Source organism: Dipteris shenzhenensis, chromosome 27 (assembly GCF_047967505.1).
Source record: "Dipteris shenzhenensis isolate YYH24624 ecotype China chromosome 27, Dip_SZ_1.0, whole genome shotgun sequence".
NCBI lineage: Eukaryota > Viridiplantae > Streptophyta > Polypodiopsida > Gleicheniales > Dipteridaceae > Dipteris > Dipteris shenzhenensis.
Window position 1 is genome coordinate 50,007,208 of NC_141622.1, and position 16,402 is coordinate 50,023,609.

General features: G+C 41.1%; 2 protein-coding genes across 2 annotated transcripts; one reads left to right on the forward strand and one right to left on the reverse strand.

The window, feature by feature from the left end:
* Positions 1-5,764: 5,764 nt before the first annotated feature.
* On the forward strand, positions 5,765-7,891 carry LOC147884443 (allene oxide synthase CYP74A2-like). The gene has a single exon (XM_087398772.1). It carries the CDS (start codon positions 6,175-6,177, stop codon positions 7,846-7,848), a length of 1,674 nt encoding a protein of 557 aa, XP_087254898.1. The 5' UTR covers positions 5,765-6,174; the 3' UTR covers positions 7,849-7,891.
* Positions 7,892-8,484: 593 nt separating this feature from the next.
* On the reverse strand, positions 8,485-11,839 carry LOC147884444 (uncharacterized). Its single transcript, XM_087398198.1, has 3 exons — positions 11,477-11,839; positions 10,286-11,089; positions 8,485-8,583 (listed from the first exon to the last, which is right to left on the reverse strand). Exons 1-3 carry the CDS (start codon positions 11,837-11,839, stop codon positions 8,485-8,487), a joined length of 1,266 nt encoding a protein of 421 aa, XP_087254324.1.
* Between the last annotated feature and the right edge of the window lie 4,563 nt (positions 11,840-16,402).

A 16,402-nucleotide genomic window follows, 5' to 3' on the forward strand; every position in this document is an offset into this window, starting at 1 on the left:
AGTTTGCTTTATGTGATTGAGCATCTTATTTCTCCATGTGGGAACGTAAAAGCATGATATGCCAGTGTGTTAAATCCAAGGGAACACAAATACTCAGTGCAAGATGGTGTGATCAATTGGTAGAGACTGAAAGCAGGAGGGTGACATTGTATCAAGAAGCTTCTTATCATTAAGTATATTTTTTCATTGCTTTCTCTTTTGCTTTAAATATTGTTGATCTTCGACATTCTGCGCCCAAGCTGTTTCTCCTTTGTTTCAGGGGACACCAACATAGCTAATGTCACCCTCTTTGCAGCTAGTTGATCTAAGCTGTGCACCCCTTTTACTTTCTGTATAAATCTCGGTTAAAGAGACTTGCCAAATATTCTATATCAAGCCTTACTTTCAGCATGAGCTGATTGATTCAAAGGAGCTTCCAAAATATTTTGTATTGTTTTAAAGGCTAGATTTTCTTCGATTATCTTATCATTTACTTTTGATTTCCTAAATGTTTTATGTTATTTTGAAGGTGAGAGTTAGTTTCGATTATCTTATGATTTTGAAAGCAGGTTCTCTTTCATCTTTGTTAATCAAGCATGCCTATAGTCCATCCATTGTATTTGATATGGAGTAGGCTAAATATCATGTAGGTGTGCTTGATATGTAGAAAAAAATGTCGATCTAATGTTTCTTTCTCTCTTATAAGCTAACATCTTGCTTGACTTGCTCATCATGCATTCAACACTAGCTTCACTTTCATAAGCCCGGGGGATTCACTCTTCATGAAAGGGGGACGTCACCTGCGTGCATGAACTTCAAGAAAACCCCTATTTAAGATCCATGTAGGATGATAAAACACCCCTATTTAAGCTTATAAGATACCACCAAAATTCTATTATGTCCCCACTTTCCTTAAATCTACGTTCTTTCTCAAGCATATAGATCGCACAATAAGAAAATTTAGATTACTTTCCCTATGACTATTTAAAACCATACACAAAACCAAACTTGTTTGGACTAGTTATCCAAGGTTACCTATACTATGTCCCCCCCTCTTAAATATGGCATGGCCCCCCTAACTTAAATTCAATATTGGGAAAAAATAAAAGGCCCCCCACCCCTAATGTATAAGCTTATGCCTCATTAAAAAAAACCCCCCTATTGTACACTCACGTGATATCATAAGTTTCCTGTTGTGAATCCCCCGGGTTCATAAGTTGGTCCATCCTACGAAAGAAAAGGACTTGGCGAATGTTTTACGTTGTTATACAATCCAATGGACTAAATGCATATTCGATACCTACAGGATGAGTACATCTACTTTGTTTTTCATACTCATCTATATTTATGAGTGCATGCAAGGTCTTGCTAGAACAATGATTTGTTCCTTCTTTGTCGATTAACTTATTGATGACTTATGGTATGTATTTACCTATTGGTTCAAGCAAGGCATACTTTTATATTGCCCTTTATGTGGTGAGGTATACTTATATGTCTTTCACGATGAACACCTATGGCTGACTTATTAAGTACTCATTTTTGGCCGTGGCATCTATGGATTACTTATTGCATGCTCATTTGAACATGGCAAGTTCAACGTCTTTCAGGTGATAATATTTATGAACACATATGGCTAATTGCTTGAGTACTCATTTGGACATGGCATATGGCTAACTACTTGAGTACTTGTCTCGACATGGTACATGGATTATTACTGGCTCCTCGTTTGGATGTGACACATATTTACTCGTCTGGACGTGGTACATGGATTATTACTAAGTCCTCGTTTGGATGTGACACATATTTATTTGGCTTTCACGATGGACACATATGGATTACTTATTGAGTACTCATTTGGACATGGTCATATTGCATACTCATTTGCACGTGGCAAGGTTCAACGTCTTGCAGATGAACACACATGGATTGCTTCTTGAGTACTCATTTGGACATGGCACAAATGGATTATTTATTAAGTACTCGTTTGGACATGGCACATATGCATTACTATTGAGTACTTGTTTGGATGTGATCACCATTCCCGGATGCCCATTCTCTTAGTTACTTTTAGATGTTCTTTGTAATCTCGGATGCTCATCTTCTCGGTTGTTTGGTACTTTCATATGCAAAGAGGTTGTTATTTCATTCCCGCTATGATTATGTAAGCTGTGTCTAATCCACACAAGCTTGCCTCTTGTCATAGGTGCGTGGCTTATTTTCGTTGTATTTTCGGTTCTTTGGTACTTTTGGCTGCAGAGTTGTTTGGTACTTCTGGGATGCCCAATTGTTCGTATTTCCAGTTGTTCGTACTTTCGACTGCCCAATTGTTTGGTACTTCTGGGATGCTCGATTGTTTGGTACTTTTGGATGTCCGGATGCTCCTTGTGTTTCTAGATTATTGGTTCTTGATTTGCAGGATCATTATGGGTCTTTCTATTGTGTTGCTATGGCTTTCTTACACTATGCAAGTGACATTTCAACCCTGGCTTTATGGACATATCAAATCCGATACTTCAGGATGCCCGAATGCTCATTGTGTTTTTGGATTATTGGTTCTTGATTTGCAAGAACTTTATGGGCCTTCCTATTGTGTTGCTACGGCTTTCTTACACTACCCAAGAGACATTTCAGCCCTAGCTTTGTGGACATCTCAAATCGCCCCTCCATACTCATCTTTGGAGTGACCAAAGTAATTTTCTCATACATTCATCCTTGATACAATAGAAACAGACACTTGAATATTTGTTGTGTTCATATACACTGCATGAAATCAGTCATTTTATGTGGATGAATTGTGCAAAACATGAAGGCATGATTATAAAGGTTTGAGGAGGTTTGACCAGATTGAACTTGGAGACAACAAGCTCTACTATTCAGATGAAGAGCTCAAACATTGAACTTAAAGATCTCAAGCCCTGATTATGCATCATCACTATGTCAAAAAAGTTGAGATTTCCAGGAAGATTTTTTTATTTTTCATACATACTTTGCACTGTATCATGCACCAAACATAGTGCCTATACTTTGCACTATACTATGGATAAGTGCTTATCTTATGCCCTTGTACTATCCACATGCAATTTGCACTGTATCATCCAACATTACATTGTATCATTCAAATTGGCATATGATTATCCTTTGTATATATATTTTCACATAGATATATCTAATGGCTCGGGTTTTTTTCTTGTACTCCCCAAGGGTTTTTTTCATCCGTAGCTAGAGGGCCTAATTTGAGTGGGGGTGTTAGAGCTATATATAGCTTGCCCTAACTCAACCTAGTTCTCAACTATATATATGCCTATGATCTATGAATAGAATCACTTTCTTGGGAGCAACTCTTGTATTGGTTCTCTCCTCTTTCTCTTCCTCTCAACACAACTCTTGTGTCCGTCTCTCTCCTCTTTCTCTTCCTCTCAACACAATCAAATATATTCCTACTATTCAAACAAACTCATTTTTCATCTCGTTGGCCCAATATCACACGTATAGCTCCAATCTCGATTGAAGGTTTGAGTACTCTCAGTCTTTGAAACCAGCCTAAAGTGAGGCTCTCCAATGTCTTTTAGACAATACGCGAGCATATCGTGAAATGTTTGCATGCTCTTCTGTTCCAAAGCTCTACATAGAATCATGCCCCCCATAGGTCTTTTGGTGTCCCACCTCATATATTTTTGAAGCAATTTATTGACACGCTACACGCTCTTTGCAACTATCTAACATACCATCAGATGGAGATGAAACAGAGAGCCTCCCCTCTTGACCGAACAAAGTCCCCCAAGGCAACATGAATAAAGAAACTTATACATGGCCTCTATAATATCTACATCAATATCGGCATCTCCCACTCTAATCATGATACTCACCTCAAGAACCTTTGAACCATCTACCAGCCATGCTCGACCTCTACCCTTCTTTATGGCCTCACACTTGGAGAAAACACATTATCAGCAAAGCTAGTTGACAAAAAACACTCCTGCATCCAATCGAACCTCAGACACCTCTGCAAAAGTTCATTCTACAAGCGCATTGCTAACTTGTGTCTCAACTCCAGCCTCTTTAACCTACGTCTCACCTCTGGCCTTTGCTCCTTTGATATTCTGAGCGATTCTCTTAACCTTCATTGTCTCCTTAAGCATTCATAGCCAAGTGGTCACCGCCATCTCCCTGCCCTCTGCCCTCATGCGGGCTAAAACACTACATCTCCACTCCTCCACTAAGCTAGCATGGAGCAACTCATTACACCTCCTCCACCACCTTTTTCTAACACAAGCCATTGGACATGTGTGTTCTAGGATCTTCTAGTTAACATTCCGCTAACCGTTAACTAACTCTATCCACTACCAAATTATATTATGCCTTATCCCTAGCTACTAACATCCCACTAAGAAGCCTTATGCGTATCCTTAAACTTGGCTAATAATACATCATCCACCCTCAACTAATTAATCTCCTGAATAAAAGTCGTCGGGCATCTACTAAACCAATTTTTTCATTTGACAATGAAAATCAAGGACATTGTTCATGTGAAAATGATAAAAGATTCCGGTTGTGTCCAGGACCTAATGTAAGCCTATTGTTGCGTGGGTTTTCTATAGATAATACATTGAGTACAATGCGTTTATAGAAAGGTGGAAGAGATGGGGACTTGGAAATAATGCACTCTTGAAATTGTGAGTCTGAAGTTATGGGGACTTGTAAATAATACACTCTAGAAATCGTGAAAGGTGAGTCTAGCTCCACTGAGACTTTTGCCTAGGTCACAACTCAAGTTACGTGGATTTTTTATAAATAACACACTAGTATAATGTGTTTATAAAGAGATGGAAGGGATGGACACTTGGAAATAATAGACTCTTGAAATCATGAACGAAGACTATGGGTCTGTGGCTCCATTATTCTACAACGCATTCTTACTCTCCACTATACACAATAAGGTGGGGATCCCACTAAGGCCTTGCCTTTTTGGAATGTCTTTATAAGTGTAAAGTCGCTTGGGGATATTGAGAAATGTGGTGCTGTAGAATACTAAGAGAAATTATGTGATTGGTAGAGTGGATCGCGTCAATGGATCAATGCCATGTGTAGTGGAAGAAGATGATGTTGATCTTGTACTCTAGGTAGATGATTGAAAGAGACTAGAGAAAAGAGGTGAAAGAGGTGTGTGTGTGTGGTGGTGGATGGATCATTAAATAAAAGTGGGACGGAGCATTAATAAAAGTGGGGAGGTGGCTATTTTCGTAAGAGTGGTGGAGAGAGAAATACCCAATAAAAGACAAGCATTTAAAACCTCCATAAGGGGGCAAAAACTTGCCCCTAACAACACATTAGGAGCACATAAGTTCAAGCCTTGGACAACCAGGAAACCAAAACTTAAATGTGGTCAAGTTAACCAATGAACTTAAAGAAGTGAGATGGGCCTGATTAGCAAAAACTAATCTATCGGGAGTGGGGACATGTCACATGGCTGAGACCTGTACTCCACGTACGTGCACTGTTGCTATTTTTGAATAGCCGGTACTCCACGGGGAATGGGGACATGTCACATGGCTGAGACCTGTACGAATTGATGCCACGGCACACATCTATTGCAATCTGGAGCGTGCACTCTGGCTTTATGCTGAATAGCCCGCACCGCGTGGGCATTGGGGACGGTGGAGCTGCACTCAAACTAATCAAGAGCGCGAGTTCCGACAGCCCGCTCCGTCCGTCCGTCACTTCGCTCCAACCTTCACGTGAAACACGATTTAACTTTTGCATGGCTATAAGTAGATCCTCATCCTCTATCAAAACCGGATTCTAACGATCCAATACCCTGCTCTTGCCATCCTATCATCCCCATTCTGTTGCAGCAATCTTTCGCAATACGCTCTCATACTCCAACTTCACAGCGCTTGCTCCTCTCCGCCTTCTCGTAGAACTTCAAAGAAGTGGCGGCTCCCGACTACGGCACTCTTCCCAGTGTTCGTCATTCGTCACGCTTCAGCACAGCCCTTTCTCACACTGCAGTGACGCACATAGGCTTCTTGATTTTGTGAATGCCAGCCTTTCTCTTGACTTTGAGGACGTGTGCTGTTCCTTTAGTGGCCAGCATAGTCGTCTGATATGATATGTGTCGCGTTGGTAACACTATAAGTCGATCTAGCTCCACCACTCCTCCTAGTCGACACCCACGCAAGATCCATACCCTAGAAAATGGGTCCGTGGATTTTGGCTTCAGCAGCTTGCACATTTTCGTGTTTTCTATCACATGAGCAAGCTGGTTGCGTCCCCCCTTTGCATCGAAATTCTGCAAGTCAAGCAGCTCGCTTGACACTCAAGGACATCAATGGGCCTCCTTTGCTCCCGGTCTCCAATGTCTCGCCGCTTGCAGCATCCAGAAAGAAGCGGAGTTCATTGATCATCACTTCGGCTGCCGTTGTAGAGGGGCCGGCAGCAACTCCTCCTGCAGCTACGACGTTGCGAGATGTTCCCGGTGATGACGGCCCTTCTTTTCTAGTATCCGTGCTCCAAAGGGCTAACTATTGGTCGCAGGGACCTGATGCATTCTTTAACAGTTTCATTGAGAAATATAATAGCACAGTGATCCGGGTATACATGCCTCCTGGTCCACCTTTCTTCCCCGACTCCAAAACCATCATGCTGCTCGACCAGAAAAGCTATCCTGTCCTCTACGATATGACCAAGGTTGAGAAGAAGAATATATTCACCGGAACTTACATGCCCAGCACAGATTACACTGGTGGCTTTCGGGTGCTTTCTTATCTGGACCCATCCGAAACGAAGCATGAACAACTTAAAAACTTTTGTTTCGAAATTTTCAAGACCAGTGGGAAGAAGTGGTTCTCTGAGTTTCACAAGGCCTTCACTGAGGTTAGCGCAGAGTGGGATCTCCAACTGGCGAAGGATGGAAAGGCAAGTTGTGCCACCGGTGTCCAACAGCTCAATTTCAATTTCCTGGTTCGGTCTGTCCTAGGCAGGGACCCAGCCGCGCCAGGTAATGCATCTCTTGGAACTAATGGCCCGACCTTCATACAATTGTGGCTCGTCCCTCAACTGCTGCCTCAGGTCACACTTGGATTGCCCAAGCCGGTAGAATTTCTTATGCATACTGTCCCGTTTCCTTACATTCTTGTAGCCTTCTTTTACAACAAACTGTACAACTTCTTTAAGACATATGGTAAGGAGGTTATCGACATGGGCGAAGTAAAATTCGGCCTCGACAGAGAAGAAGCCTGTCACAATTTCATATTCTTACTTTGCTTCAATAACTGGGCAGGACTTCAGACTCTCTTTCCTTCGTTATTTTATCACATTGCTCATGACGCAGGTCCCGGTCTCCAGAAAGAGCTAGCAACTGAGGTAAGAAATGCCGTCGATGCCAACGGTGGCCTGAATATGAGGGCGATCGAAAGCATGGAGTTGGTCCTCTCCACAGTCTATGAGGTGTTGAGGGTGGATCCTCCTGTGCTCTTCCAGTATGGTCGGGCGAAAGAAGACTTGATCGTTGAGTCCCATGATGCAAGTTACAAAGTGAAGAAAGGTGAGGTGATTGCGGGATATCTGGGGATCGCCATGCGAGACGCCAAAGTTTTCGAGGCTCCAGATGAATTCCGTCCTAAGCGGTTTATGGGAGCGGAAGGGGAGAAGCTACTGCCATTTCTGCTGTGGTCAAATGCTCCTGGGAACGACGATCCCACGAAGGATGATAAACAATGTGCAGGGAAGAACTTTGCCGTCATGTTTGCTCGTCTCCTGCTTGCTGAGTTCTTTCTGATATACGACTCTTTCGAGATTGGACCGGTGACGGTTCAAGGTCCGAACAAGATCTTCGATTTTACTGCTCTAAGGAAAGTAGCAGCAAACTGAACTTTCACTCAATGACGATCTTTAAGCAGTGGAAAAGAGAGCTACCTAGAATAAATGTGGGTTCCTACATTATCGTTACGAGTAGCCTGACCCGTCTACGACGGGTTGGAGACCCGCTCTGCTAGGTCTCAAGGTGGGATCTTTAATTTCAAAAGAGAAATTCTGAAGTTCCAACACTGGAACCGCTTGGCTTGGCTCACTCAGTGTAATTTTGTCCAACAGCTTTCCTAAAACCCCCTCTCTGATTTCATACATAAAATTTTGCAAGATTAAGTGCATAAAATTCATGAATTTGTTTGAATTAAACATGTTTGTATGCATATCCCCTCCTTGCTTTCATATATGGAATTTTGCAAGATTACGTGCGTAATGCATTGTATGCCAATGTAGTGCTAGATTGTAACACAATCAATCTTGGTCTATGGGGATACATTAGTTTGAGTATAAATAAATAGAATTCATGAATTTTTTTGAAATAAACGTGTTTGAGTATAAATAAATAGAATTTATGAATTTGTTTGAGTATAACCGTATATGTGCATGCTTCAATAAACACAACAAAAGAAGATTTACTTAAAATTAGCATACCTAACAAAATATACGCTCTATAAAAGAGTACTACAAAATCTTACAAATTCATATATCTACATACAGAGTGTCTATATCAGCTCCCCTAAGAAAACAGACTACGTCTATGTCCCACCCCACGCACCACCACACGCGCGCGGCGTCGACCTACGCAAGGCAAAAAGATCATTTAAGAATTATAATCATTAAATCAAGGAAAATTTAGAATTGTGTCTTAATAATACTCAACACATTAATTAGAATGCTTACGCTGGCGCACAGGAGTGTGTATGTGGTACATAAATGCATATACAAAGTCTCCGTTCGCCCCTCGATAAAATACATCTGTTCCCATCGGCTCCAGGTACCCAATGAAGCGCACATAGATGGTCTGGGGACTATTATTCCCAGCAAGACGCTGAGAACTCACGGCAAAATATCCAAGATTGAGACGTTCCACCCCATCATACGCTGGACCGAGGAGATTCATTGCAAAACTTGAGTCGGGAACCGCCCTAAAGGAAAATAATATCATGTTTATTCACTTATATATGTAACCTAAGTAGCTTTCACCTTTATGAAAAAAACAAAATAAAAAAAAATATAGGTTATCTACCCAATAAAGCTCTCCAACTCCAAGATGTCAACCAATAGCTGGGCGCGCACCCCAGCTCTCCAACCATCGGGATCTGTATATTCCTAAAGGTAAATGACTATACTATTAAATAAGTCAACTTAGCAACTGACTACTACACAATTATGTACCTGCTACCTGTACAGTTCTCTCGGTGGTAAATGTAAATGACGCTGCCATCCTATCATATCATATTACAATAACAATACATATCATATTACAGTAACAATAGATGTGTCAACGTTTATATAGAGAAGAAATTAAAAGGCTTCACCAAGCCACAAATTAAAAAGAACATTAGTTATAGTACATTTGATAATCCATAATTTGAAGAAAAAATAACAATGTGTGAACCCATAAAACTCACAAAAATCATACATTGTCAAAATTCTAGAGACGACATTGTTTGAATGGAATATGGAATGAGCTCATGAAAATTATACAAAAATAGTCATCACCAATTTTTAATCCACACTTCAAAGGCTTACAATTGATAGACCTTTGATTGCCTAAAAGAACACAACGATACAAAAAAGACTGTGAAAATTTGTCACCCACCAAAGTCTGAAGAGGCTTTCAAAGAGCATTGGCATACTGCTAGGTTCTTCTTGATGCCAATTGTAAAACCTCTTTGTATACAACATTTGTGGTACAACTCATTTCAGCATCCTCATCACTAACCCGATCCACACTCTCTGGAAGGAATACTTTGACTGCATTTGATGATCGGACACGCGAGAAAGCCACGTATAATTGCCCGTGACTAAACACCGGTGTCGCCAAGTATAAGCCTAGGATAGACATTGTTTGGCCCTGTGCCTTGTTTATCGTCATGCCAAATGCTAGCCGAACAGGAAATTGTCTTCTTCTCATATCGAATGGAAGTTTCAAGTTACTGGGAATGAAAGTTACTCTTGGAATGAACATCCTATCTCCAGCATTGGTACCAGTGATAATCTCAACTTCCAATACCTTCGTGTGGAACTCTTTGCATATCAGTCGAGTCCCATTGCATAATCCCTGTCGAGGATTTAGATTGCGCAACAAAATGAGGGGAGCATTTTGTTTCAAAACCAGCCGATGAGGTGGGTATCCACCACCAAGATCGAGCGTGTTAAGATACTCTACTGCATACAAAAAAGAATCTCCACATGAGCTCTCTACTGAGTCTGCACTTAGATACTCCTTTTCCTCGCCGGGCATTGCCTTTAGTGCAGTAGCATTGATTGCATCAACTTCAAGGTTTCGAGGTGCGAGAATAGCGCGGTCTCGAAAATACGATGCATAATCCACAACCCTTGCAAGTCCTGTATACACCCACTCAATCAGACCTTCCATAGAGTTTGTCCTTAAAAGCATCTTTGATGGGATTGCAACAGTGTCTTCTCTTATACGCCTGCTAGTTCCATTTCCAATATCTAACACCCATTGTATGAATTCCTGCTCTATTGAATTATCACCTTCCTGAATAACCCGCATATTCTGTACCAGCTTCAATACCTTGATGCATCTCCAAATCCTTGAGTGGCACAATGTAGAATTGACAATATCTTCTCGTCTTGCCTTGGGAATAACTGGCAAGACCTGCCTAAAATCCCCCCCTAACAACACCACCTTTCCACCAAACAGTTGGTCATTTGACATGATATCTTGCAGCGTCCTATCCAGTGCCTCAAATGCGAATCGATGAGTCATAGGTGCCTCATCCCATATTATCAACTTTGCTATCTTCAGAACATCTGCAAGATGACTGTTAACCTTTATATTGCAACTGCTGGTAGCATCCAAATCCAGTGGTATCTTGAACCGCGAGTGTGCTGTGCGTCCATTACTTAGTAACAACGCTGCAATCCCAGAAGAAGCGCATGCTAAAGCGACATGCCCCTCCCCACGCAACCTAGAAAGCAAACAATTGTATAGGAAAGTCTTTCCAGATCCTCCTGGACCATCAAGAAAAAACATCGCACCAACATTTGCATAGACCGCTGTCAGAATCTGATCGAAGGCCGTCCGTTGACAATGATTTAAGGTACTTTTCATCTGTTGACCAAGTCGTGCCTCACTCTCAAAATCAAACATTCTTTCTTCTTGCAATAGAGAATTTGTAGCTGCCAATACACATGATCTATCCAAGGTAGGCAATCCATCAAACTCTACCAACCTTCTCCCATGTTGTTGGAGAATATGCTCCAAGTGCCATAGAGCCTCCTTCCGTGCCAATCCACGACGGTCAACCATACTTGATTCGAATGCATGGAAGAAATCATCCGATAGATCGTCTGAGAATCTTTCCCACAAAATTCCTGGAGAATATGTTGGCTCACAAAAAATCAAAATTGCAACAAAAAGGTGCCTCAACTGTGTGCTATTTTGATGTAAAACGGCCTCTTGCATGCAGATAAACCATTCCTCATCACTTTCCAATAACCCTCTAGCTATACATGCTGCCTTGAAAGTAGGGTAAACTTGCCCATCAAAAGTGCGCAAGTCATCAAAACACTTACAACCCTTGCAAACGTTAAGTAGCATACGCATGAAATATAATTCACCAGCAGATGGAGAAATGTTATACATCCGACCAATGCTATTGCCCTGCCTTCTTCTAGACCACTTTTTATTGGATTTGTTCCAAACCATCTCGCATGGAAAGTCACTGTAAAGCAAATTATCTGCATCATGTTGCAATCGGTTGTAAGTGAACCATTCCGTGAGGCTGGTCTTTCTGTTCTGTTCCCTATCCACCACATTGTGCAAATCATCATCATCTCTGAATATCACATTATTCAACATCGGAAGATGGACTTGCAACCTTTGTACATCTGGCTTTTCATCATGCATATCATACTCATAAATGCGCCAGCATGCTTCTGATGCTGATACATAACGTGAATCTAGGTAATAGTTTATCTCATCAATTCCACAATCAACTGGGTTGTGTAGTTGTCCTTGTCCTTCCACACGATTTATCTGCATCCTGATGGTTGCTCTGTCATGTCCCTTATACACGTATTTATATAAATACTTGACTGCAGTAATTGTGGAACAAATTTCAACGTTGATATGTGCCTTGTACTTCATAGAGAGGAAAGGATTGAATGGCACAATCCAACGATTATCCACTATACCCTCTTTCACCCGTATCTTTCTACCATCATCTCGACGCATGTAGATAGGGTAACCATCGTTACCCACCACAGTAGACTGAGAGAAGGGACGTGGATAGTGACGACTACATTTGCCATCAAACATGCAAGGAGCAGAGACATTAAGTACACCACATGGGCCATGAACATTGCATTGTGCAATAATCTCATGCAACTCAGGGAAAAGGGTTTTATCTGGAACTTCTGCACATACCAATTGATCATAGTGACCAACCTGAGTAGGTTTGAATGCACCTTCCAAAATCAATAGTATGTGTGAGTGCGGAAGACCTCTCTTTTGAAACTCAATCACACATACGTACCCAGCAACTTTTCCAAACAAATCATGCTTTATAATCGACTGCATCAGATCCTTGTGTTTTTGATAAAATACACGGGTTGTCAAATCCGGGCGATCTTGTGCTCTTTGACCTGGCAACAATCCTTCAGATATTTCTGACCATTTTGGGTTGCAGGTGAAGGTAATAAACAAATCTGGTTTACCCTTTTTTCTCACAATGGCCATTGCATCCTGGTATAACTGGCACATATACCGCGGTCCTCCTGTAAAAGAGGATGGCAATACAACTCTACGTCCGACAGCGTTGCCCAATACATTATGGACCGCATCAGCTGCGTTTAGCATGTCCATCAATCCTTGATAAACTTCTGCACGTAAAGAAGATTGATTGTTACGTATCCACACCAATCTGGACTCTTCCATACTACTATATGCATCAACAATATATTGTTGCAATAATCTCCCCCCTTGTAGAAGGCACGCACTTGTATCAGGCCTTACCTGCAGACGGTACGCATAATACTGTCTCTGTGTCACACAATTTTTCCTTTGTACATCATGTAATGATACGTGAGTAGGAACATCTCTATAAGGAATATATAAATGCCATCCATCCTCCCCTCGGGGAAATAGAAGAACATACATGAGAGACATGTATGATCGATGCAAATTTGATATTCTGGTTATCAATCCATTGCGTCTTAAAAACTGGATGTCTCGATTCCCAACATCAGAATCATCCCCTTGCCCTGGCATGATAGCGGCAACCTCGCTAGCTATTGGGACCAAGTATTGTCTTGAGGTTGACCGGCTCTCACAAATTACCATCTTCAAGTTTGCATGTGGATTTCTTCTCAATACTTCCCCCACAGCAACCAGTGCATTGGCATACGGATTGCATTCATGCATCATCCTTTGCAACAATTCCAAAATGCCAAGATTCAAACCAGGCATCCCATCCAAACGGTTTTGCAACTCATGATCTGTATCATGGACATATAATTGTGCAAACCGTGGAAGCTCCTGTCTAGACTCATCAGGTAGCAAACTCCCGACACGATGGTACACTGTGCCATGAATCCGAAAATTATGTATACCCCTATTCCCAGAAAACATTTGATCAACTTGGGCTCCCAATGAGGCAAACGCCATGACACTATTATAGGCTCTTATATTATCCTTAAATGATCTGCTTCTAGCGTCACTTCCATGAAGTAGAACTTTTAAAATCTCTGGTGGATCTTCCAATGGCAACAATGACACACGGCCAACTTTACAACAATACTTTCCCACAACCCGATGCATACTTATGGTCTCTTGCTTCCACAATTGAGCATGACAAAAACTGCATATGCAGTCCATACCTCCAAGTGAATGAACAACAGGACTATTAAAAACCAATGGATACAAAGATGGGTGCCCTATGTCATCCCTTAATGGAAATCGATGCAAGATAGATAGGATCCCCCTAGACCCTAAACATGCATTCCTATTGCTGCCAACAACATGCTCTCGTGCCCTTGACTGCCCATAATCTCTAACTGCATCCAATTGAATTGTTGTACCTATTACTGGAGCATCTATTGTATTTCTTCCCCCAACAACACAATGCTGCACATTCGGTGCACCATCGGGGCAAAAGGTAGATTCTGCTGGCTCTAGAAAGTGAGAATCCATGCTTGCATGTGGCTGCACTCTCACACTTCTAATTGCAGTACAAAAAACATTCCCTTCTCTAAGACTATCAGCAAACTCCGTACTCATACATTCCATAGTTGTACTTGTACTTTGCTTTTTGAGCATTGTTCTCTGCCTAGCAACATTGCGACGTGCCTTACGTGTTGAACGCAATAAACTTCTCTTATCAAGAGAAGTTAAATTATCTACATTCCATTGTACATCATTATGTCCCTGCATTTGATTATGTTGTCTGCAATGAACAACCTCTACAATTGGCTCCATGTGTCTAAAACCTTGTTTTTTCAACATTGTTCTCTGTCTGGCAATACTGCGACGTGCCGTGCGTGTTGAATCCCATAATTTTCTCCTATGACAACTTGTTTCTTTTGCCATTGTCTGTTTATGAACATAACTATATATATCTTATTCTCTCTCTCTCTCTCTCTCTCTCTCTCTATATATATATATATATATATATATATAAGGTTTGGGATTTATGGCATATAAGGCAAAGGATTAAATTGTCAATCAAATAAATGGAGTGTACATGGACTCATTTGGTAGAAGTAATGATGCATGCCAAATGGAGTCAACTAATAGAAATATTCATGCATGCTAAATGGAATGCTTGACAATGCAAAATGCAAAAATAGCCTATAACTTCCTATTGTAATTTCGTAGCATGAAGCTTTCACCTTTTCGCTTAAGATATGCATCCATGAAACATATGTAGGTGTAAATGCTTTATGGGCATGAGTGCATGCACATGAGTGCATAATTGCATGCATATATGTGTAAATTCATGCAAACATATGTATGGAAAGACTCAATGCCATGTATGTAGATAAAGGACTATTTGACTTTGACTGTGATAAGATCAAGGATGCAACCTCCCAAAGAAACGTTTTTAGGGATGTATATTGACTCAGTTGTCAAACTACATTAGACTCAAGGCTTTAAAGATTGAGACAAATCCTATACATCTATCAAAGCCTCCTACATTGGATCCTTAATTGATACTGAACTCCCTATTGAAGAAGGGCATCTCCTTTAAGCTATGATGCAAGCTGCACCGTTTTTCAAACGCTTCTTCTACCTCCCATCCTCATCTACAGGGACATTCCCAAGGTCTACATGCCCCCCAACAACGTCCTTCTCCCTCTCACCCCTCTCGACATCCCATTTGGCAACCCAAACTTGCTCTTTGAGCAACATCATGGCTTTCTCATCAACGGCCGCAAACAAACTTTTCAACCCTACTACCTTCCCCACGAATCATCATGCACCAAGTCTAATTACCAACACTGCCTAAAATTTATGGAACGCCCACCACCATTGGCTTTGGACACATTTCTATCTATTCCTAGACATCTATTAAAGTCTCCTATATTGGATGCTTAATTAATGCTGAACTCCCTGTTGAAGAATCCTCATCTCCTTTAAGCTATGATGCAAGCTATATCGATTTACAAACGCTTCTTCTACCTCCCATACTCATCTACAGGGACATTCCCAAGGTCTATATGCCCCGAACAATGTCCTTCTCCCTCTCAATCCTACAACCCAAACCTGCTCTCTAAGCTACATCATGCCTTTCTCATCAACGGCCACAAACAAACTTTTCAACCCTACTACCTTCCCCACGAATCATCACACACTAAGTCTAATTACCAACACTCCCTAAAATTTATGGAACGCCCACCACCCTTGGATTTGGACACATCTCTATCTGAACTCCCTATCAAAGATAGAGAGGGAGATTGAGAGAGAGAGAGAGAGATACACACACTCTTTTTTTTGGGTGTGAAACACACACACACAACCAAAGTGGTTTGCATATAATAAAGAATATAAAAGGAAAAATTGTCCAGTTTATCTCTCCTAGCAAACCAATCTAAAGAGGAGAGTGACACCTCCTTGTAACATATATGCAAGTAGAATACAAATATTAGGAAGAGAGAGAGAGAGAGACTCTAACACACTTTAAATAAAAACTGAAAAAAAAACTAATTCCATTTTTCTTCTATCGTTTATCTATATATTATTAAAGCAAATGCATATTATACTCTCAAATCACGATGCACTTTTATAGTTTACGAACAAATAGATTACTATGGATGGCTACTCTAAGCTATAAGGAAACTATATAAAACATCATATGGCACAAAACTCCATCTTTCATAGCTTTTAAATTTAATTAGCACGAAACTCCCTCCCCAAGCCCCCTCT